We start from the raw sequence: 24,623 nt of genomic DNA on the forward strand, positions 1-24,623 counted from the left end.
AGCATGTGTTTCTGTGAAAAGAGTACAAGGGGAGGAGATCGTAGCTCTTTTTCCCCTCCCTGGATTACACATTCTTAACTGCATAAGAGAAAAGCAAAGAAAAAAGTAGAAAAACAAGCTGTGGCACCTATAAATTAAACACATGCTGTCGTATGTATTTGTGTAATAAGTAATTGCCATTAAAATGAACTCGATGTGGCACTCAATACTATATATAAAAAAAAATAATAAATGATTTTTTAAAAATAGAAAATATGTTAACAATATGAAGGTCACATCGCCCAAAATCTCTAGGGACATAATGTTGTTAAAACAAAGACCTATGAGTTGTGCTAGAACCATTACGTGAAACAATTTATGCCTTTATGGTTCATGAACAAAGTTTAACTTGGCATTGTACTTGGTTCAGTGACAAAATGTTTCCTGGTCCATTCTTGTAATAACTTTTTTTAAATTCTAGAAAATGGGTAAATGCAAAATGAGACTTCAAATGTCTCCTTATTATGTATGTGAGTGAAAACCTATCAAGTTAAAAATAAAAAAAACATCTAATTAGAAGATCTAATTAATTCTAATTTCTGTCCAGAAACATGTCATGTAAATAAAAATCTGAGGAAAATACTGAGCAGCCATTTCTCTAAAACTATTTTTCAAGAACGACAATATGATTACATTTACCAGTTAGGATAACAGTATGGATAGAATGTTTCATTTAACTTTCTCAAAATATACAGGATTCTAGCTGCTCAACAATCCTGGGTTTTCTTTGTTGTATTTTTCATATCATGATGCACCAAATGTTTTCAATTGGTGAATGGTCTGGACTGCAGGCAGGCCAGTTCAGCACCTGGACTCTTCTACTACGAAGCCATGCTGTTGTAATTGATGCAGTATGTGGTTTAGCATAGTCTTGCTGAAATATGCAAGGCCTTCCCTGAAAAAGACATTGTCTGGATGGAAGCATATGTTGATATAAAACCTGTATATACCTTTCAGCATTGATGGTGCCTTTCCAGATGTGCAAGCTGCCCGTTCTATAGGCTCTAATGCACCCCCATACCATCGGAAACACAGGCTTTTGAACTGAGCACTGATAACAAGCCAGATGGTCCCTCTCCTCTTTACTCCTCTTTAGTTTAGAGGACGCAGCATCCATGGTTTCCAAAAAGAATTTCAAATTTCGATTCGTCTGATCGCAGAATAGTTTTTCACTTTGCCTCGGTCCATTTTAAATGAGCTTTGGCCCAGAGAAGACAGCAGTGTTTTTGGATCATGTTCACATATGGCTTCTTCTTTGCTTGATAGAGCTTTAATCAGCATTAGTGGATGGCATGGCAAACTGTGTTTACAGACAATGAGTTCTGGAGGTGTTTCTGAGCCCATGCAGTGGTTTCCATAACAGAATCATGCCTGTTTTTAATGCAGTGCCGTCTGAGGGCCCAAAGATCACAGGCATGCAATATTGATTTTCACCCTTGTCTCTTGCGCACAGAGATTTCTCCAGATTCTCTGAATCTTTTGATGATATTATGTACTGTAGATGATGAGATATTCATGGCTTCACAATTTTACATTGAGGAACATTATTATGAAATTGTTCCACAAATTGTAGATGCAGTTTTTCACGGATTGGTGAACCTCTGCCCATCTTTACTTCTGAAAGACTCTGCCTCTCTAAGATACTCTTTTCATACCCAATCATGTTACTGACCTGTTGCCAATTAACCTCTAGCTGTTTCTTTTTAGTAACACTTACTTTTCCAGCCTTTTGTTGCCCCTGTTCCAACTTTTTGTATACATGTAATTCAAAATTACCTTTTTTTTCTTCTTAAAATCATACATTTTCTCAGTTTAAAGATTTGACATGTTTTCTATGTTCTATTGTGAAAAACATATAGGTTTATGAGATTTGCAAATCATTGCATTCTGTTTTTTTTAGGTTACACAGCATCCCAACTTTTTTGTAATTGGGGTTGTTACAATCACCTGGCCGTTCACATGGTGTTAAAGAAAACATATTTCATCAGATCAGGCCACCTTCTTCCATTGCTCTATGGCAGGGGTTCCCAAACTTTTCCAGGGCAAGGCACCCCAAATGGCATTAGCATTTGACCGAGGCTCCCCTTTTGCAAGATGTCTTTAAAACACATTAAAAATTCACACTGAATATACGCCCCCCCCCCCCCCCCCCCCCCCGCTTTTTATTAATAATTACATCTTACATCTTTACATTACATTAGGAATTGATTGTGTGTGTGTGTGTGTGTGTGGTTATCTGAAAAAAAAAATCATGTATTTATTTATTTTTCACACCAAATTGTTGAGGCCCCCCGGGCGCCCCACTTTGAAAAACACTGCTCTATGGTCCAGATCTGATGCTCACATGCCCATTATAGGCACTTTTGGCAGTGGAGAGGGGTCAGCATGGGCACTCTGACTGGTCTACAGCTATGCAGCCCAATATGCAGCAAGCTGCAATGCACTGTGTGTTCTGACACCTTTCTATAATAGCCAGCATTAACTTTTTCAGAAATTTGTGCCACAGTAGCTCTTCTGTGGGATTGGAACAGACGGGCTAGCCTTTGCTCCCCACGAGTATCAATGACCCATGACCCTGTCCCCGGTTTACCGGTTGTCCTTCCTTGGACCACTTTTGGTAGGTACCAACCACTGCATACCGGGAACACCCCACAAGACCTGCCATTTTGAAGATGCTCTTACCTTCACAATTTGGCCTTTTCCAAGTCACTCAGATCCTTACACTTGCCCGTTTTTCCCGTTTCCAACACATCAACTTCGAGAACTGACTGTTCACTTGCTGACTAATATATCCTACCCCTTGACAAGTGCCACTGGAAAGAGATAAAATCAATGTTAATTACATCACCTGTCAGTGGTTTTAATATTATGGCTGATCAGTGTATATATAAACAACGCCTGGTCTTTTACCAAACCTCATCTGTCCAGTTTCAGTGAGACTGCACTCATTGCAGCCTCAGATCCTTGTCCTTGGCTGAAAGGAGTGAAATCCAATGTAGGTGATCCCATCTGCCTCAAGGGTCCATGTGTTGTGTGTTCTGAGATGCTTTTCTGTTCATCCCAGTTGTTGTTATAGTGATTATTTGAGTTACCAAAGCCTTCCAGTCAGATCACACCATTCTGGCCATTCTTCTCTGAGCTCTCTCATTATTAGTGTTTCACCCACAGAACTGCTGCTTGCTGGATGTTTTTCTTCTTTTTTTGCACCATTCTGTGTAAACTCTATAGATTGTTTGGCAATGAAAATATCAAGAGATCAGCAGTGTCTGAAATGGTCAAACCAGCCACAGACACAGACACAGGCTGTCAAAAATTATTATTCAGATGTACATATGTAATATCGACAATTAGCAACTGTTTTTGAAGCATTTGAGGTGATCTGTCCCTTATTTTTACTGAGGAAATGCCCCAATAAATGTATCTATTTTTTTTATGAGTGCTGGTTGCCAGGGTCTTTGTATAGTTTACATAGGAAGGATATACTCTATGATCAGTAGCCATAAATTGATTAAGCAATGATCACTGAGTGCACATATGCTTAATATAGACTCCAAAATTAGGTCTGAAGGTACAGCTGATAGTTAATAAACAAACATTACCACTCATGTGTGATTTGGAGCTAACCAAAAGAAGTGAGAACTGGGTCGAAAAAGCCAAGAATAAGCAAAGAAAATCATGGATACATTGTTGTGTTTGGAGAGGATATTCACAATGAGAAAGTGCTTTTAAAATTGTTGCAGTTAGAATGGTGTTTGTAGCATTCTGAAAAAACAAAGAGAGTGGGTCAGTGAAGGACAAAAAGACTCCAGGACAGCATTTTGTTCAGAAAGAGCAGGTTTGTTGTAATTTGCTCCACAGCTTGAAGTAGAGAGGAGACATGAGCAGAGGCATTAGCTGGACTGTTAATCATCAGGGGCTAAGCCCAGATTCTTGTCCATGAAAGACTTTTTAAAAATATGCTTCTAAATAGACTGTTTCTATGCATTTTTTTTCTTGCATGTGACGGGTAATTGCTTAAAAAATGTGAAAATTGGACAAAAGGTTGTATTTATCATAAAACTTGCCACGGATGTTATTAGTGTTTGCAGGACTATCAGACCGATAAAATATAAAACCTTTTGGCTATCTAACACAAGACTGGCTAGTTTGGCGTCACTAGCCAAGGAGAGGCACAACTAAGCTATCAGTGTATGGGTTCAGCTGCTACAGAGCTATGCAAAGTATATCATCTGTCCTTATGCTCTGCTCATATTATATTCACGTCACTTGGAACTCGTATAGACATTTACACATCTTGTTTCCTGCTCAGCATCAGAGGATGTTAGTGTTTCAATATTAACCCCTTTACTTTTCTTTTTTTTATTGGCATATATCCATTTTCCCCTCACACTGACTGACTGCGTGAGCGTTTGGCAGGAATAAGCTGCCAGCCAATAAGACACGAGTATTTCCACATATTTTCCTGTAAATCCTGTCTGATTGGTCTTGTCTCCGTTCACTGAAGATAAAATACAACACTCCATGCAGTGAAGATACAAAATCACAACAGTGTCGTCTTCTTTGACTGACGTCCAGTGGTGTATTGACAAACTGCTCCAAATGGAGAATTATTCAGGGATCAAGAAAAAATCTTCGGGGCTGAAGCCCCAAACGCCCAGGCCAGCTTAGGCCCCTGGACATGAGTATGGAGTGCATCTTAAAATCTACCACCCAACAAAGATTGAGAGAGGTTGGGATGTTTGGTCACAAGTCAAGAAAGAAGCTGTGGCTTACAGCTGCACACAAACAGGCTGAACAAGATTTTGCCAGAGAACAATAAGTGGCCAAATGTGATCAAGAAAGTGAATTTTAATAATGAATCCAGGTTTCTTCTCCATTGAAGTGATGAGTCTATGTGAGGAAGACACTGGGAGAAGAGTTATGTGGAGTGAGGGTGGAATTAGGGTCTTGGGATGAATCACTGCTGAATTGGATTTTTGACAAAAGTGGAAAATTATACTGACTTACTGATAAACTCCCTGATCCTTATTGCCCAGCTTTACCAACGCCTAGTGACAAGTTGCAAGATGCCTTATGGTACATCAAATGAGGGAGTAGTTTGAGTAGGAAGTTTAAATAAAATGGCCAGCACAGTCACCTGATTTAAATCATATTAGGAATTTGTGAGATTACATTAAGAAATTTGTAGAGAGCTAACTCCAACCTCTGTGGGTAGTCTGAAAACAGCAGTGCAGAGTGCATGAGAAGCAATTCTTTTTAGATTGTTTTAAAATTTATTTATGAAAGTATGTAAAGACAGGTTACAGTAAGACCACAGAACACTGACTAGCCACTACTATTCTTACAGGATGGATTTTTGGAAACTTTTTCAGAATTTCAGAATCTCCAGTATAAATGAAAACTATGTTTGACACAGTAACATTATAATACCTGATGCAGTATTTAGATGACACATAGAAAGAAACTATATGGACAGTCAAACCAGTAAACTTTATTCTGGCAGTCGTTAGCAATTCAATATTCATTGCTTTAATTTGCCTTTAAGCATAAAAAAATCAGTGCAAGTTGCAAACTAATAAATTATGGTAACAAGCGCAGAGAAAAATGCTGATGGTAGTACAAAACCTGAAGCTAAGAGGACCTCTATGGATAAGTATGAAGCACTACACATACATGACTGGATCTCTCTATGCATAAACATTTGATGTATTGGAAAGCAACTATCTGGGAGGAAACTACATAAATACAATATATGAAAAACATTTCACATTAGTTGGTCATTTAGATCTTTGGACATTTTGCAAGTCTGTGCACCACCATTCTTCATAAAATCAATTAATTACAGGTTTACTACATTACATTTTGCATTAAATCTTGAGAAAAGGGATGATTTAATAAAACTCTGTAAACTGTAATGTCAGTGTGAGCATACTGGTCAGTCTGGTGCAAGATAGATCCCATATATATATATTTTTTTTAAAAGATTAAGACTAATATCTTATTAAAGCATTGTTTAAAAATAAATGTTTAACTAGAGTCTGGCATGTTAGCTTTATCCTATTAGTGGCCTGGTGCATCGTCAACCACAAGGGTTATCCTACAGGAAACATTTTGAAGGGAATTTTAAAATAGAAATAAAATTTTTAAAAAGTCAGTAAAACTATTGTTTGCAAATCTTGGAAGTATTTAGGCCTGGTTTATTAACAAATATCCATTCTGCATTCTGCAATGCCTCTGTATTGAGACACTGAGAGCAGTGTACAAGCCAAGATCTAGACCACACATTGCTTTCCACCCCTCATGTTAGGATTTTATCTCCTTTTCTACATTTGAGTACGGCAATTTCATTCACTAGATAAAACCGAACTCTATAGCTAGTCCTCAAATAGCTATCATATTTTGTTATTGACCAGAGGTATTTGGTCTGAAATTTCAACACAAATGCCCTCACAATTGTGCTTTATATTATCTCTTTCAATTTTAGGGTGGCTTATTGTGTTTTGAATCATTATATATGTTTAATAAATGGTGACAGGTGTTTGTCAGTTTCACAAATGATTCTCATCCTCCTTGCTCCTTACAGGTCTGTGCCCTTATTTTTGACAGTTTGTTTACCAGATCCAATTATCCAGATGCTGCAGACAGTAACAAGACTGTTGGAGAATAGAAGTGAGCTCGTCGTAAGTCTGCTCTTTCCAGTTCGGAAGTAGTCGTTCATTGTTGAGCACCTGTAGCCTGGGCGTCCCATCTCGCAAGACCTGATACAGACAAGGCCACCTGCTCTGGATTCGGATCCTGGTTCGGCGGTCCAAAGTAATCCCCCGTACAATCTTTTTAGCCCGCAACTCTCTCAGTGCAGGCAGTTTGAGGCTAGAGAAGACCAGACCTCGGCTGAGGGAAACATCAAGGAACTCCAGGGACAGTGATTCAAGAATGTATGAAATGCCCAAATTCCGAAGTGGCACTAGAACATTGAGAGTAAGGGACTTGAGGTTAGGTAGTGATTTAGTCAGTGCTTGCAAGGTGCTTGGGCTCACCCCTTTAAAGACCCAGAAGTACTTAAGTTCCAAAATGCGCAAGTGTTGAAATTGAGCTATTAAAGCTACTGACTTGTCAGACCAATCAAAGTGCAGCCGCATCTTGGTGATTCGTGGGCAGCTCTGGGCTACTTTGGCTAAAAGGATCTGGAAATTATTAACTTGGTCCATTTTACTGATGACATCTTGGTGTGAACTAGAACCAGAGTGGACTCTGAGGTCCAACGGCTCCAGCAGAGTGAATGTCCAGTTCAAGTCTAAATGACTGAGATCCCTACAGTGGACATTCTCCAACAGATGAGAGAGGAGTTCGCCCCATTTATTGCACTGGTCCCCCAAATCAAAGCTTGCTTTGAGAGTAAGCAAACTAGCCCCGCGAGATATGAGATGGTGAGTATAATGGTGAACCCATGACTTCCAGCGCTCAAACTCTCTGTTGGACACGAGTAATCCCTCCTGTCCGAGACGGAACACTCCACGGCGAGAATAGTCTGCAACTCTCCACAGTTTCCCAGAGCGCACCAGGCAGCTCCAGCTTGAGCACACAAGCGCTGAGTTACACTTGTCCACCTCACTCAGGAATGAAAGCACATGGAGCTGACACTCCACTGGCAGTAGGTTGAAGGGGAAGTAATCGTCATCACCTTTTGGCCGCCGTCTTGCGCTAACAGGAATGAGGGGTCTCTTCCTTGGAGGCATTATCATTGACAGGAAACTTTTATAGCCACCATACCTCTGTTGCACTCTTTCACTGAACCATTTTCAACTGTCTGCTCCTAAGACAGAAGAGATGGCACATTTCCAGGTCACATTCCCAATACAGACGTGTACAAATGCACAAGAAATTTGCTGAACTCAGTCTTTAATTTAAAAAACAATATTTTTAAGTATGACTGACTGCTAGGCGCAAAAGTAGCTAGCATATAAACACATCAACACTTGCTAACTATCTGTCTGGTTATTCTCGAAACATTACATTACATTACGCACTGAAGGCAACTATCAAGACGACTTGGTAAACGTCGTGACAATGACAACGAAATTAACACGTAATGTGTGAAACCAGCATGTTGAATAACTAGCTATGAAGAGAACAAACCAAGGCTAGCTAACTCAGCAGCGAAGCCTTCGTTGCGAGAGCTAAGCCATCTAAATAACTCATACACCTTTAACATGACGTGCTCATCGTAGGCAAGGTCATAAAAAATAAACACTCCATTAAAATTATTCTACCAGCCTAACTTACTTTTAATGAAGCCTTTAAGTATTAGAAATGGACCAGACTAAAGACACTAAACTAACGGCTACCTGTGTATGTGTGTGTGAGAGGGGTTCCTGTTGCGAGTCTGATTGCGTCATCAGCGTGATGCGGAGATCCGCCATAAAGTGTGGTTTGTTTATTGCGTTTTATTGGATTTCGATATTAATGGAAGAGTAGTAAAAAGGTAAACGTATTAACCTATATCCGATATGCCATATTTACACATTCAAATAACTGACTTCAAATCCATGTCTTAAAGTCATTTAATGCTGGGGAAAATCGTAATTCCCAGTTTCGGATTGGGAAGGAACGTCGACCTCCGATAGGGAATTACGAAGCAGGAAGTGAAATAACAGCCTGCATTAAAGAAAAATGAAGTCAAATCTTGAAATAGGAATTTTGATTTGTATTTAATCTTGTGCTGAATTCCAGCGGATAAATTTCACCACCCACTTAATGTCTATTAAAAATTATTAATATATCATGGCAATAAAAAACAAAAGCAAAACATGAACACATGCTGCAGTGTTAGAAATAAACTGTAGTGTTACCCTCCAAATAAAAATGACATATTTTACTCTTTATTCTTTTTATCCTTTAGTACCTGATAATTCAAAGTCAGAACTTATGTTTATAAGACCTTGCAGAATATATATTTGTCATGAATAATACATTCCACATATTTATAAGGCATAATATATACATAAAGATGCACTGCTGTAACAAATAGTTAGTTAGTTAGTTTATGTACAGATGTTTACAACTGAATCATTTTCAAACTTGATTCAGGTTAATTGGGACAGTCTTAAAATATAATAAAGAGAGATGAAATGTGAAGGGATATAATGGATGCATGAGACATCTCACAGCTATGGTTAATGGTGTGTGTGTGTGTGTGTGTGTTTATTATTAAAGTAGAATGGGAAATGTAGAACTACTTAATGTGCAGATTTTTTTACTCAATGCATTGCATTTGTATAATTTTAGAGCTTGATGGTGATGTAAATAATTTTCTGTGCTATATGTATAACACTGTTATGTGTGGAGTTTGCTAGATGGCATGTGACAATACAGCAAAAACAGAAACAATCACTAGGGGTAAAAAACTTTCTGGAGGCACTGTATATATTTCTCTTTTTGTCATGTCTTTGTCAAATTCAAGTATATTAGTATACAACCCCAATTCCAAAATAGTTGGGAAAATATGAAAAATGAAAAAAGCGAACATTCAACTCAACCTGTACTATGCTAAAAATAAAATATTAACACATTATTTAAATACTCGAGTGTTTACCACTCTGTAACATCACCTTTTCTTTTAATAACCAGCATTTGGGCACTGAAGACACCACTTGGTTAAGTTTAGCAAGAGGAATTTTCCCCCATTCATCCATTATGCATTTCTTCAGCTGTGCAACTGTACAGGGCCTTCGTTGCCTTATTTTGTGCTTCATAATGCACCACACATTCTCAATCGGAGACAGGTCAGGACTGCAGGCAGGCCATGCTAGCACCCTCACTCTCTGCTTACGAAACCATGCGCTTGTAATCTGAGCAGAATGTGGTTTGGCATTGTCCTGCTCTGGATGGCAGCAGATGTTGCTCCAAAATGTGTACATATCTTTCCTCATTAATGGTGCCCTCACAGATGTGCAAGTTACCCATGCCCTGGACAGTGTTGATGTATGGCTTCTGCTTTGCATAGAAAAGCCTTAACTTGCATCTGTGGATGCAGCGGCAAATTGTGTTGGCTGACAAAGGTTTACCAAAGTATTCTCGAGCCCATGTCAGGATATCCATTACAGATTCATGACGATTTTTAAGACAGTGACTTTTGAGGGATCAGAAGTGGTTTTCAGCCTTGCCCTTTACGCACCGAGATTTGACAGGATTCCTTGAATCTTTTAATTATATTGTGCACTGTAGAAGGTGAAATGCCCAAAATCCTACCGGTCTGTCTTTGGGGAATGTTGTTCTCAAAGTGTTGGATCATTCGCCGATGCATCTGTTGGCAGATTGGTGAGCCTTGACCCATCCTTGCTCTTGAAGGACTAGGCCTTTTTTGGAGGCTCCTTATATACTATTATTAGATAATTGCTTCACCTGTTTCACATCACCTTCTTATTTCAACTTGTCACATCGCTATTAGTCCTAAATTGCACCTGTCCCAACATTTTGGAACATGTTGCATGCATCAATTTCAAAATAAATGTTTATCTTCAAAAAAAACTATGCTTGTTGTTGATTAGGTAAAACATCAAATACCTTGTCTTTATACGTTTTTTGTTTAAATACAAGTCAAAGTACATTTACAAATCACACCTCTTTGTTTTTATTAGCATTTTCCCTACTCTCCCAACCTTTTTGGAATAGGGGTTGTATTACAGTGGGACTTTTTCTGCTCTTTTCGAAGAATCTCTGTACACTAATACAATTTAATCAGTTATTTTGATGTCCTCTAAATTTTTTAATTTAAAAAACTGTTTAATTGATAAGTATTTACCCCCCAGAGTCAAGACATCAATTACAGCTTTGAGCTGTCTCAGATATGTCTCTATGAGCCTTTCAGATTTTGATTTTGCATTTTCTTCCATTCCTCAGTGCAAGTTTTCTCTTATGTACATCACTTTACACCTTCTGTGTTTTTTTAAACAAGTAATGTGAAATAAATGGCACATTACTAGTCTGTAAAATAGGTGCTTTATACCACAGTGGTGTTCAATTCTTAAATCTAATTGGTCATGAGGTGTTAATTTTCTATAAAAGCAGTTCTGACAGTAGTGCCAGCTGTACTTCAGATCATAGGTTTATATTAATGCCCTTGTACTAATATGTTATCAGTTTCTATAGTAACAACTCGGTTACAGGCACGTATCAAGTATGGTGGATGCACTACATAATTTAAGGCTAGTACAATGTGTACGAAAAGTATTCAGACCCCTTCACTTTTTGCACACTTTATTGTATTATAGATTTTATTTAATGGAGTGAATGTACTTTTTTGGCCTCTAATCGACACACATTAATGAAAAGTGAAACCATGTCTTAGAAATTTTTTGGAAATTTATTACAAATCAAAAACTGAAAGCTACACACCTGTGTGTATAAGGTTCTACAGTACACAGTGCATGTCAGACTAAAATCCAAGCCATGAAGTCCAAGGAACTCCCTGTACACAATCAAATTGAGTTGAGACACGGATCTAATGACAGTTTGCTAGAAGGCATGTGACAAAGCCAGAGAATGTGTTACGTAGCCACCCGTCTAGGGTTGGTGAGCCAGTAATAAAGTAAAGAAATTTTTTTTAAAAAAATTAATGATAGAAAAAGATTACCTTGGAGAGAGAGAACCAGGATGTCCAACCTCCTGTCCCAGAAGCAGCACCATAGACACCACTCTAAAGAAAATAATGTTTAATTTGATAGTTGCAGAAGATGTCAATCACAACTATCACAAAACAACCTATGAAAAATTATGGAAAAACTAACTAAACCATAAGAAAAACATGCAAAAGAAGGGAAATAAATTACAAGAACCCTTCCCTCTCTCCCTGTCTAACTTTAAACCAGGATAAAAGTCAGAGGAGTACCAACAAAAATGGCCTCCTCCCCCTACATTCCTCAAAGAAGAAAGAAATAGAAATATTGATCAAACACTTCTGCTACGGCACAAACTCCTGAGCTCACTCACTCAGAAACAAAACAAAGAAGATATGTGAGGTGAAGGAACAAATGTTTATAGCTGCTTGAAGGTAATCGATAACCGGAATTAACTGGTTACTGCATTAGAAGACACATCGGGGCCTGTTGTTTTTGGAAGATAATCAACTTTACGTCGCGCCACATCACAATACGCCATCGTTGATCATTATCCTATAACCTGTCGTGCTTGTTTCTTTACTTTAATTTATATGTCAAACGTACTTATTAGGAACATCCATCAACATGACTGTGAGAGAATATAAAATACTGCTATTGCCCCCATAGCGCTGTTACTGTAGCTACAACAGAAAGGGCACTCTTTGTAAATAGCGGAGTTGAAGAGGGAACTTGGGCAACGCTAGGAGGGAGAGGATGTTGTTGCTATGCACGCCGGCGAGCTGCGCACTCACACGAGTGGACATTTAAAGGGAAATAACAACGCGCTCTTTGTACACATCCAAGTTTTCGCAGGATTTTATAGTGTTTACTGTGTGCTTCTGTGAAATGATCTTTGGACTCTGTGGATTTAATAATTGCGAGCATCAGATTAGACGACAGGAACAATAGGGTTTGGGTCTATTTTTTCCGGAGGAGGTTATATGTCCTATCTTTCCACTATAACCAAACCCTGTCGCCATCTTGAATTTTAATGTAAATTATCTTGCAGTTTTTGGTTGCTATATGGAATATTTTGTAAGACATTCCGCTCGTCTCGGGCGCTTGTGACGGGCATGTCTTAACATAGGAAAAAGAATAAAGTGAGTATTAAAGCACAGACTCGCTCTCATTTTCGAAAACATTCTTTAATGAACACTTTCCAGGTACGCTTTACCCAACTGGGTAGGTAGCATGTGAGCTATCAGCTATGTTTGGCTATCTTGCTAGCAAGCAATCTTGCACTTAGCGGCTGAGTTAGCCAGTAGCTTAGCATTTAGCAGTTTGTAGGCCCGGATTCTGCTGCTCTCTTAACTATTTGGCTATCATTCGACAAAGCGTTGCAAAAGAGACATATAGCATCATTTCCCACAGGTCTGGTTAGCGAGTGTTATTGTAATGGTAGCTGGTGCTATCATTATGATTTTAGTATCTTTTTGCTAAGTAGCTAACGAGCTAAATGCCAACTGGACAAAGTGTCAGTTGCCCAATGGTTACTTATTTAGAAACACTAACTAGCAGTTAGCTAACACCCCGCTTTATGTACACCTTTCAGGCTAGATGGAGATTATAGGAACGTCACGTTACCTACCCTAGCCCTGATAGCGAACTAGTTAAAACTAGCTGTCTTAATGCTAAACGGAGTTTATCGTGCTAGCAAATACACGCTGGCGTTCTCTTTTATTTAATAGAGGAGTAATCCACGCAGGTGATTGCTTGTTATTGCTTTGGCTTTGCAAGTTTTGTTGATTCGGGTCCACCGCCCTTTTGCGTTGTTTGGCTGGTTAAATGGACCGCAGCATTAGCCTGTTAGCTTGGTCGCTTAATGTAGGTAGTAGATACAGAAACAGGTATTTCAGTCACGACGCGTTATTTCTGAAAATTGTAGAAAAGTGTATCAAACGTCATCGGCGATCACGGAGTTTTTCCTCAAAGCGGAAATGTTTTTGGAAACCTTACATTGTTTTAAGCATGTGGTTTCAATTCTCTCAGCAGCCGATAGGCGGCAGTCTTCACTTATTAATAGTTATTAAGCAACTGGCCAGTTTATCAACTGTTAACACTGTACCGATGGGTTGTAACCTACCTGTCAGATTGGCTGTTTTTTAAAAGTACATTAAGCTTTTTTTAAAAGCATAAATAAACATTGCAGAGATAAAGACCCTATTTAGTCTTGAAATGGTTGTACCAAACTACATGTGTCTCAGACTACGTTTACATGGACAGCAGTAATCTAATTATTGACCTTATTCTGAGTAAGACAATATTGTGATTAAGGTGTTTACATGAGTCGCTTTTAGAATATTCCTTTCATGTTCCTGTTTTACATGTTATAGAACGTAGATCAATTAACGGCGCACGTCATTACGTCCGCACGCCACGCCGTCTGACGTTCCCTCCAGAATTTCACATATCAACATACAGTTCGTCTTCGTTATGGTACCGTATACAGTTTTGGGTGTTTCATTTTTAATTTAACGAAAGCTTCAAGTGCAGGTAATTATCTTTCATGCTATACGTGCAAATAGAAGACTGCTTGAAGCTGTGGGCTGCGTCCAAAACTGCGTACTTACCTACTATATAGTATCTGAAATACCTACTATATAGTTGCTGAGATACAGTAGATATAGTAGGCTGAGATGTATCTCGCCTACTATATAGTAGGCAAGCACGTGGTTTCGGATGCAGCCGTGCTCTCTCGTTTACCGTCAAAAGATTGAGCACTGCCGTGTGTGTAGGTGTCCTGTCACAAAATGTGGTGAAAACTCACACACGACGTTAATAGTGTGATTGAGGTGTGTATATGTCTATAATACATGCTGATAATATGACTAAAACAGGAATACTCCACTTGTACTTGTCTTAATACGATTTGTGTTTATTTCGAGTATGACTTTATGAGTATGTCGGATTAATCATCAATAATTGCTGTTTACATGCTAATTTCTTAATCAGACTTTTGTCTAAATCGGGTTAATATTGGAATATTGTCCATGTAAACGTACTGATAGTCATCTAAATCCAATCACTCAACTCCTCTGTGAATCAACACAATGCTTATCGTTTTCTTTACTGTGCTATTTCACACACTGGCTGTTTTATCTTGTCATGTATACTTGTTATTTAATGCTATTTACAGTAAATTACTCATACTCATTTTTTAACAGGTGCAAGCAGGATTGGGAATTACATCATATAATTCTAATTGCCCTACAAGCGGGTAATAAAACCGCTCCTCGCATGTTGCCCATGATTTCTCATAAATACACATAAGCTAAATGAGCCTTCACCAGAAAACCTGCTGGTATGAAGTAGATGGGAGAATCCAAGAACATGGTGCTGAATGGAAGGAGACATGGCAGTAGGTTCTCCAGCAATCAGCCCGTTGGGAAGACCAGGCTGCAGAATGGCCAGAGGGCCCACCTGCGCCAGAGCAAAAGCTCCCCTAGTGGCAGGAGATGCAGCCGGCGTAAGTGCTATAGTACAGTCCAAAAAAAGAAAAGGAATGCCTAAACTATTCCTTATACTGCAGGTTCATAGTAACCGTTTTCAGCTATTATCAAATTATGCTTTGTTGTTTGTTAGGTGTCATTGGTGTAGCCCCAGAGCCAGAGAGGCGCCATGTGCCCTCATCAGGGATGACTGCTAAGGAGCTGTGTGAATATGACGACCTGTCCACCAGCCTGATTCTGGACTCTTACTTGGGTTTTCAGACTCACAAAATGAATATGAGGTTTGTATTTCTTAAATTTACTTTTGGCACACCAGAGCTGTCATATCACTCATAACTGATGGCTAGCCTTCAGATAAGACAGTCAGTACATGTGCATAACTTTTACTATAATTCACCTTCTTAGGTTTCGCCCAATCAAGGGTCGGCAGTCGGAGCTTAGAGAAGTGATCGAAAATTTAAAGAAGAATGACAACCTGGAAAAAGCATTCCAGGCTTTGACCTCTGCAGACTGGAGAAGACATCACTTTCTTAATAAGACAAAGGCCCAGGAGAAGCTGTTCAAAGCACATGTAAATATTTTACAATAAGTAAATGATACAAATGTGGGCACAATAATGCCAGGGATATACTTGACATACTTGACATAAAGGTGCTTCTGCAGTTTCAGCAGCTACATGAGTGGCATTGTACACATGGTTGCCACATCCAGCAGGATTACCTGTTTAGCAATTTCATGCACACTTTTTTTGACTGTGCAGCAGCACAGAGATGTTAGACATGTTGTCATTAGCAGCATCTCTGAGCAAAACTACAAGTTCACCAATGTAAATTTTATTTACTAATCTTAATCCAGAAGTTTGGTACCTAAAACAGACCCGGGAGGTTTGAACTGTAAAAGAGAACTCAGGTCAGTTAATACTGATGAGCTGTTTAGAATAGTATGGTGGTACTACACTACACCAGTGCATCGTGTTCATTTTTTGGATATGAAAAATTGATATGCCATATGAACATATACATGGGAGAGCCACCTTGCCTACTCATACTTTAGCAAGTATAAACCTGGCCTATACTTTCTCAGAGCTGGTCATAAAATTAAACAGCACAATTTTTTCTGTGCAGGTCTTTGTTTACTTGCGTATGTTTGCAGCAGACAGTGGGTTTGAGATTCTTCCATGCAATCGCTATTCCTCTGAGCAAAATGGAGCCAAAATTGTAGCAACAAAAATTTGGTAAGCTGGATGGCATCTGATCATTCAGGCTGTCTTTATATTGCAAAATTCTAGCAAGTGTTCCTCATTTTTGTTCTTGTACTTAAGGAAAAGGAACGATGAAATTGAACATCTTGTGGGTTGCATTGCTGAGCTGTCTGCTAATGAAGAGAAGATGTTGTTACGCCATGGAGAGAATGACTTCAGTGTCATGTACTCTACGCGTAAGAACTGTGCTCAGCTTTGGCTGGGGCCTGCTGCTTTTATTAATCATGGTATGTATCCTGCATTTTCTGTGCCTCAAAAACTAATGAATATAGCATTTAATGGTATATTTTTAACATGCCTACTTGAAGAGTATCAAGTCTAAGTTGTATTTGAACTTATGACATGTTCATATATCAAATTCTATTTTTTGGTCCTGAACAATATTCCTTTTTATTAGTCTCTGATAGTCAGCCATCTGATGACATCAGTGTGTGCCTCTAACTAGTTGACCAGGGGTCTTCAGTCTTCTTCAGAAAAGGCCAGTGTGGCTGCAAGCTTTTGTTACAGACAAATTGGATGCACACTTGATAGTTGGTTGGAGACTAAGATGAACTGATTAAATGAGTAAAATTATGCATGGCTCCTGCTTGGTTGGAATGAAATCCTGCAGCCACACCATTCGTTTATGGATAAGATTGAAGACCCCTGCTTTAGACCCTTGTTACAAATTGAACCATTGACCACATATAGGTGCAGTTCACAGTTTCACCCAAATGAGCACTCGTATCAGTTCCCCACTGGACGTTCCGGCACAGCTCAGATTGATTAAAGTTAGCATTCAGCAGATAGTTTGCATAGGTAGATCATGTTAGCTACCCAGGGTTACAGAATAGCTATTCTCTCTGAATCAGTACATTCTGAAGAACACGTTCAAATTGTCAGGTGTGGTAGGAGCAATTGGAGGCACACACTGATGACATCACACGGAAGTGATTGATTAAATGGAATGTTGTTTCGTTCCATTTCCTACTTGAATAAATTACATTCAGCTAAGTTATATAAAACTTTAGTGCAAGAAATTAACTCTCAGTGCAGGGCTATTGGCAAAATGAATTTTGCTTTAGTAGGCAAGAAGGCAATAAGGAAGGGCCAGTGGAGAATCAGCAGAAGGAGCAAATGCAGCAGCAAAGAGAGGAGATAGAGGGGGAAGAGGAGAGAAAGAAGAGCAGGTAATTGCAAGGACAGAAGCTAAAAAGGATTAAATAGATAATATGAAATGCATAGACAGGAATTTTAAGCTCCAATACTATATTTGCTCCACTGCCTCTAGCACACCTGGCGCAGTGCCTTGTGAAATGACTCCTGGATCACATGGCTTAGTGTTGAAACAGGGAAAAGAACTGAATCCTAAATAACTTCATGAATTGAGAGCTAGAAAAAATCTTGACTGTAACATGATATGGACATGCAAGTTCATTTAGTACTGGGTAGGTGTACCTAATAATTTGACATATAAAGCCACTTTTCCACTCCATGGTATGGCTCAACATGTCTCGGGTCGCTTTATTTTTCTTAGCTTGTTTTTCCACTGCAGTTTAGTGCCACCTGAACATTGGTGTCATCTTCCACTCACCTTCATGCAGGAATAATGTTGTATTATAGAAGTCCTGTACAAATATGGCCTGTATTCCAAATGCTTTTCCTGTTCACCGAATGTGGACCATATTAAGGGCCCAAAAAGCGAGCCAAGTCAAGCCATGCAGTAGAAAAGTGGCTTATGGTGCACTATATACAGTACTGTTTAAAGAATTTGATCGCTTTTATTTTTTGTTTGTGCCATACAGAATGGTTTCAGGTGATAAATGGAACAGCATAGCATTTTTCCAATAACTGTTTTTTTATTTAAGAAACAAAGTTTCCCAACACCTATATCACATGTGAAAGTATACGTTTGCTACAACTAGAGGGCAGGGCCAGTTCTCATGCATGTCATGCCATGGATGGTTGTTTCACTTTCAGCATTCCAACTCAGATTCCCTTAAAAAGGGTGAAAACATGGTGATGTGCAATCCAGAAAGCACAGTTTTACCCTGTAGGTGTCCTTTGCAGTAAGCGTCAAGTAGGGCTGGGCTGTATGGCAACATATCAATATTGTTATAAATTATGTTACAACACACGTTGTGGGTTTTTTTTTTTTTTTTTTAAATCAAGTTTTAATTAATTTTAATTTTCTATTTTTTTCCAGTGTTGTTTATTATTTTATAAATAAAATATTATTTTATTTTTTATTTAAGTACAAAAAATATAAAGAAATGTGTAATAACATCATAAGTTATATTTTCATAAAAATAGTATTATTGTCATTTTATATTATTATTATTATAATTTTTTTAAACATAAATACAGCACTACTGTTTTGCCCTACAGTTTGTGAACAAACCAATCATACTAATGTAAATGAGCTTTCCTGAGTATGAATGTGGTGAATCGATGAAAAACAAAGATAAAATAAAACTGTTGGCAGAAGCTTTAAAAGTGTGGCTATTCAGGTTTACCGTGTGTAGTATTATGTTTTGTAATATTACACAAGGTATGAAGCAGGGATGTAAGTTGGCCTAGGCATTGGAGGCTGTAGGCCTGAAGTTTTTTTCTTTAGCCCCGAATAATTTTCCACTAGGTTTGTCGGTTTGTCACTAGGTAACTGAACATCAGTAAAAGAAGACGGTGGTGTTGTAATTTTGTATCTTCACTGAATGGAGGTGAATCAGACAGGGTTTACAGGAAAATACGTGGAAATACTCATGATTTATTGGCTGACAGTCTCTCAGTTCTGACAAATGCTAGCTCACAGTGTGAGGGGAAAATGGATATGCGTGTTTTTTTGTTGTTGTTGTTGTTCTTGTTGTTTTTTGTTGTTGTTGTTTTACCAGTAAAGGGGGTGAGACTGAAACACTAACATCCTCTGATGCTGAGCAGGAAAACAAGGTGTTTAAAAGTCTACATGAGTTCCAGTTTACGTGAACATGATACGAGCAGAGCATAAGAAAAGATAATGTACTTTGCATGGTACTGTAGCAACTAAACCCATACAATGATAGCTTAGTTGTGCCTCTCCTTGGCTAGTGACACCAAACTAGCCTAGTTAGAAAAGTTTTGTATTTTACTGGTCTGATAGTCCTACAAGCAGTGACAATACCCGAGGAAAGTTTTATGATAAATCTTTTTCTGATCATGTTATACATTGACAGCTAAGTTACATCAGCATACATAAAACAAAACTTAGGCTACTGGCTGAGCTGGAAAAATGCATGGAAACAGTTTATTTAGAAGTATTTAAAAAAAAAAAAAAAAAAAAACACAATTTTTTTGATTGAGAAGAATCTGGGCTCAGCCCCAAATGTTTATCAGTCCAGCTAACATCCCTGGTATGAATCCATTTATTCTCAACCATTAATAGCCACTATATAAATAACATCACATTTAGCCACAATATATTTGATTTGACAACATTGATTTTTATACATATTACATAGTCACAATCCCTCAAATACTCTCTATCCCTGCATTTCAGTATACATGTACACCAGCCAGCCTAACTTCCATCACTACTGCAAAAAACACAATCACTAAGTGGAATAACGTTAGCTATCAAGTAAATTAAAACACATTTTTTCTTCTCTGTTACAGATTGCCGGCCAAATTGCAAGGTTAGTATAAACTGATAATGAGCATCAATGGATCATTGTTTCTATTGAATATTTATTTACTGCGTGGACAAAAAAAAAACCCAAATAGAGCTTATGGAAAGGTTTGTTACAGTTTGTATCCACAGGTCGCGACACTGCATGTGTCAAGGTTCTGCGGGACATTGAACCAGGGGAAGAGATCTCATGTTACTATGGAGATGGCTTCTTTGGAGAAAACAACGAATTCTGTGAATGCTATACTTGCGAAAGGTATTGTATCCCTTCTGCATGGCAACTGAATATTCTGAATTCATTTTGTAACAAAGAATTAAATTGTTTTACTAGCAGAAACCTTAGGTTGTATGCAAAGTAAATGCCTACGACCTTGATGCATCTTTAATCTGATTTCAGGCGTGGCACTGGTGCGTTTAAGTCAAAAGCAGGACTGCCTGTCGAGGTTGCAGTGATCAATAGCAAGTACGGCCTGAGGGAGACTGACAAGAGGCTCAACAGACTGAAGAAGCTGGAAGAGGGCAGCAAGAAATCAGACAGCCAGTCTGTTGCCTCTGAAGCAGAGTCTCAGGAACCACCTAGTGGACATACATGTGAGAGAACGATAAAACTGGCCTTTAATGACTTTAATGTGTGTGGGTATTCTTTTGTTTGTTTGGAGAAAGTGTATAAATTTTTCATGTTTATGTTCTCATTAGCATTACGGAAGAGGATGTCGCAACCCTGTCTCAAAGCACACTGCAAAGGCAGAGCTGTGACAAGGCAAACTCGGCCAAGCACTCCTACCTCTACCTCACCCCCTAAACGAAGTCAAACAGCCAACTCAAGTTTACCAAAGAGACTTAAGTCAAAGCCTACACAGCCTTTGTCTAAAGGAAGGAGACGGCGTCAAGCAGCAGTTCTGAAAGCGCCCACCAGAGCAAGTGTAGGGAGCTTGAACCTCAAGCAGCCTTGCAAAAGAGAGGCGGACAGTCGAGTCCCTCAGTTCTCTGGCTGCAGGGGTGGCATTAAGCCTGCTGCAGATCACGAAAACAATCAGAACTCCCCAAAGGGTGCTTCAGCCTGCAAGGGCAGTGTGTCTTGCCCATACAGAACTCGCAGGTCCAGCAGGACCTCTCTTGGTGCTCATGAGCGTGATGGAGGCAAGCGTGGCTCAAAGCCAAGCAGCACAAACAAGGTTGTTGGTAGCACGGCCCTCAAAATGGAGCCTGATGGTTTTGTTCCCACAATGCCTGGCCATCAGATGAACATCCCCAGCCTCGAGGTCAGTTGTCCCAAGAAAGGGACATGCCCAAGACGGAGGAGGATGATAAAACAGGAGGAAACGGGCACCTACATCGACGATCTTCTTCAGGACGGGGTGCCTGACCTGCGACATGCAGCACATACTGCTGACATGGCAGAGTGTGCCAAGGTGCCACTTGTCCTGCCAGAACGGCATTATGAGGGCTTGGCGGAGAGTTCCAAGGTGTCACGGCGCATGAAGGGGGGCAAGAAAAAGCGGCGCATCACACGCTATGACGCACAATTAATCTTGGAGAATAACACCGGCATCCCAAAGCTGACACTGCGGCGGCGGCATGACAGCAGCAGCAAGAAGAAAGAGCATCGAGATGCCAAGGCTGTGCGACGCTCATCGAAGATCAGCATCAAGTTCAGCAAAGAGCGGGAAAATGAGCATGCTGGCCTGTATGTGGCCAAGCTGAACAATGGTTTTGGTCATGGACCTCACGGGAGCTCCACCAAGTTGAAGATCCAGCTAAAGCGTGAGGAGGATGTGACTTTCACAGGTTTAGTCAAGAGGGAGGAGGGTGAAGTTCTGGAGAGAGAGGTGGGAGTTCAGATGGGTCGGAACATCAAGGAGGACTCGCTGACTTCAGAAGATGAGGAGGAGGACTACTTTGACAATGAGGATGACTTCATCCCTCTTCCACCAGCGAAACGTCTGCGGCTGATTGTGGGCAAAGATTCCATAGATATTGACATCTCCTCAAGAAGGAGAGAGGACCAGTCACTCAGACTCAATGCCTAAGCTATGTAAATAACCCTCAGTCCTACCAATTATGTGTTCATTTTGAATGACTTAATTTGAATGTGGAGTAAGAATGGCAAATGTACAGTGAAATCAACACAAGATATCTTTCTATACATTTTAATGGTGGCACTTCTTTATTGTTTATTCTTCATGAATATAAATATTGTAGAAAGTGTACAGATGTGTATGAATTCTATTTGTCAGTTTAACGTGCAGATGTTAGTCAGTGTTTTGTCCAGGTTTGCAGTTTTATTCCATTAGAGGGATAGTTCAATCAACACTAAAAAGCTAACAGGGTGATGAAAAACCATAGCTGGGGTGGTCCGATCTTCAATCATTATTGGGCATTTTAGCATGTTTTGGTGGAACTATTCCTTTCACATCTCAATCTGGTGAGAGAAAGAAGGGCTGGAATCTGTTCATCTTTTTTCATAAACATGATGCATGTGTTCACCTCCGAAGCTAGCTATCAATTTTTTAGTTAAACAGCAGTGTGTCGGATCTTGTTTGATTCAATGTGTCTGAAGGGAATATTAAAGAAGTTAAATTGGTAATCTGGTTAAAAAGAATAAATAAAATAAAATAAAAAAGTCAATAAAATCTCCCTACTGAACTTATGTTTGAATATTGGCATCACATTATTGTGTCCATCCAAAGGCCATGGTGCTCACTGTTGTGGCCTGTGATCCATCTGGCATTTTGTGTGACTTGAAATCCCATAGGAAAATGTTTTAAAATAAAAGCCAATAGAAATTGGGCCATGTTAAAAACATCATATAATCTGTTCACAGATTATATCACTAGGATTTGTCAACGAGGTAATTATTTAAAGCATTTAGTCCTTTATTTTGTTTCTCACTGTATGAGTAGGCAGCTGACATTTATCTTGTTTATTTTTTTATTATTTGTTCATCTGGTACCCTTAATGCTCTATGTAAGCGAAGACAGTTTGTCAGACTCTAGTTTTCATAAGGATCACAGCAATCTCCCAAGATGTTTCTCTTTAGAATATGGACATAACAACAATGTGTGATGTATACATGCACTTTGGGGAGGGAGGGGCTTGCTCACTGTATATTCTGGAACCTGTTTTTATTTAACTCTTTTTGAGTACTTGAAAATATTAAAGTCATTTTTTGAGATGTCTGGCTGCTGCTTCATGTGTCCTAGTTGTCAACATTTGTAGCAATCTGCGTGACCACTAGATAAAGCATTTTGGTACTTTAACTTGTTTTCTGATGCACAACAGTGAGTTATTTAGTAGTGTACTGTGTAGTTTGCAGCATTTTTTGAAAGGGGTCTTATTTAGGTTAAAGCTTAAAGGGGGGCTTAAAGGGGGACATAAGGGGGGGGGGGCATTTCTTCTAAAGGGGATCTCTTAGGCGTGATAGAGTTTTAGGTGCTTTGGCACTCACTGACACTTAATAAGTGTGTGTTGAATCAGCATGTTTCAATATTGTATTCAATAAGTGACATAATGTTTCTGTGTTTCAATATTGTATTCTATAAGTGACATGCACATATTCTGTACTCTGAATTGATTATAGGAACATTCCTCCAATGACATTCTTCAAATAAAGTAAGACTTGCTTGTTTAGCTTAACAGAGTTACTAACATGACAAACAGCCTATTGTGGAACGTGAACATGTCTTCGATTTTTAAAACTTATTTTAGAATTAGTGCTCTCTAATTTTGAACAAATTATTAGCTGTTATTGGCTCCCTGAGGAGTAAAATTCAAAATGAAGAGTGGGGGGTCAAAAAATTACTCTGACGTTCATTGAAAGGTGTTTTGTGCCCTGTTATTGTATTATAATCAGACCCTGGCACCATATAGTGTTAAAAGCAAAATACATAGTCTATGTTTTTATAAACAAATGACAGATATGATCTGTTCTGAAGTCAAAAATCTGATCGCACTACGTTGACCAACATATGTGACCAAAATGGTTCTTCTTGCCAGACAGGTTAGTTTGTGTATTTCAGAAACTGTTGATCTCCTGGGATTGCATAATAGTTTCTAGAGTTTACACAGAATGGTATGAAAACAAAAAATTTCCAGTGTGTAGCAGTGGGCTACAACAGCAGAAAAACATGTTAGGTTCCCCTCCTGTCAGGTAAGACCAGGAATCAGAAATTACAGTAAGCGCAGGCTGACTGAGACGGAACAATTAAAGATGAGAGAAAGACCAGGTGATGTTTAATTTACTACAAATACCGTTTCATACATAACTTTGTGACTTTGTTATCGGAAAGTGTGCACACGCACCAAAATGGGATTCTCACTGAATAAATATGACCTAAAACAACATCAGATTTTCACACAAAACCTAAAAGTAGATAAAGAGAATTCACACATTTGTGAGTGGAAAAAGTATATGAACCTTTGCTTTCAGTATCTGGTGTTACCACCTTTGCAGCAACAACTGCAAATAAATGTTTCTAGTAACTGTTGATCAGTCCTGCACATCGGCTTGAGGGAATTTTAGACCATTCCTCAGTACAGAACAGCTTCAACTCTGGGATGTTGGTGGGTTTCCTCAC

At 39.0% G+C, this 24,623-nt stretch overlaps 2 protein-coding genes across 4 annotated transcripts; one reads left to right on the forward strand and one right to left on the reverse strand.

Moving 5' to 3' along the window:
* Positions 1-5,510: 5,510 nt before the first annotated feature.
* On the reverse strand, positions 5,511-11,880 carry si:dkey-12e7.1 (F-box protein). Of its 3 annotated transcripts, none has more exons than XM_017465920.3 (2): positions 11,672-11,880; positions 5,511-7,852 (listed from the first exon to the last, which is right to left on the reverse strand). In XM_017465920.3, exon 2 carries the CDS (start codon positions 7,779-7,781, stop codon positions 6,651-6,653), a length of 1,131 nt encoding a protein of 376 aa, XP_017321409.1. In that variant the 5' UTR covers positions 7,782-7,852; positions 11,672-11,880; the 3' UTR covers positions 5,511-6,650. The 3 variants fall into 3 exon arrangements, with proteins under 3 accessions (XP_017321409.1, XP_017321407.1, XP_017321406.1); XM_017465918.3 differs by lacking the exon at positions 11,672-11,880 and adding an exon at positions 8,385-8,499; XM_017465917.2 differs by lacking the exon at positions 11,672-11,880 and adding an exon at positions 8,323-8,430.
* Positions 11,881-12,379: 499 nt separating this feature from the next.
* Positions 12,380-23,221, forward strand: kmt5b (lysine methyltransferase 5B). The gene is made up of 10 exons (XM_017465916.3): positions 12,380-12,796; positions 14,861-15,162; positions 15,279-15,426; positions 15,551-15,716; positions 16,270-16,379; positions 16,467-16,633; positions 20,034-20,053; positions 20,166-20,302; positions 20,444-20,637; positions 20,743-23,221. Exons 2-10 carry the CDS (start codon positions 15,009-15,011, stop codon positions 22,074-22,076), a joined length of 2,430 nt encoding a protein of 809 aa, XP_017321405.1. The 5' UTR covers positions 12,380-12,796; positions 14,861-15,008; the 3' UTR covers positions 22,077-23,221.
* Positions 23,222-24,623: the final 1,402 nt, after the last annotated feature.

The sequence above is a fragment of the Ictalurus punctatus genome, chromosome 4, assembly GCF_001660625.3.
Source record: "Ictalurus punctatus breed USDA103 chromosome 4, Coco_2.0, whole genome shotgun sequence".
NCBI lineage: Eukaryota > Metazoa > Chordata > Actinopteri > Siluriformes > Ictaluridae > Ictalurus > Ictalurus punctatus.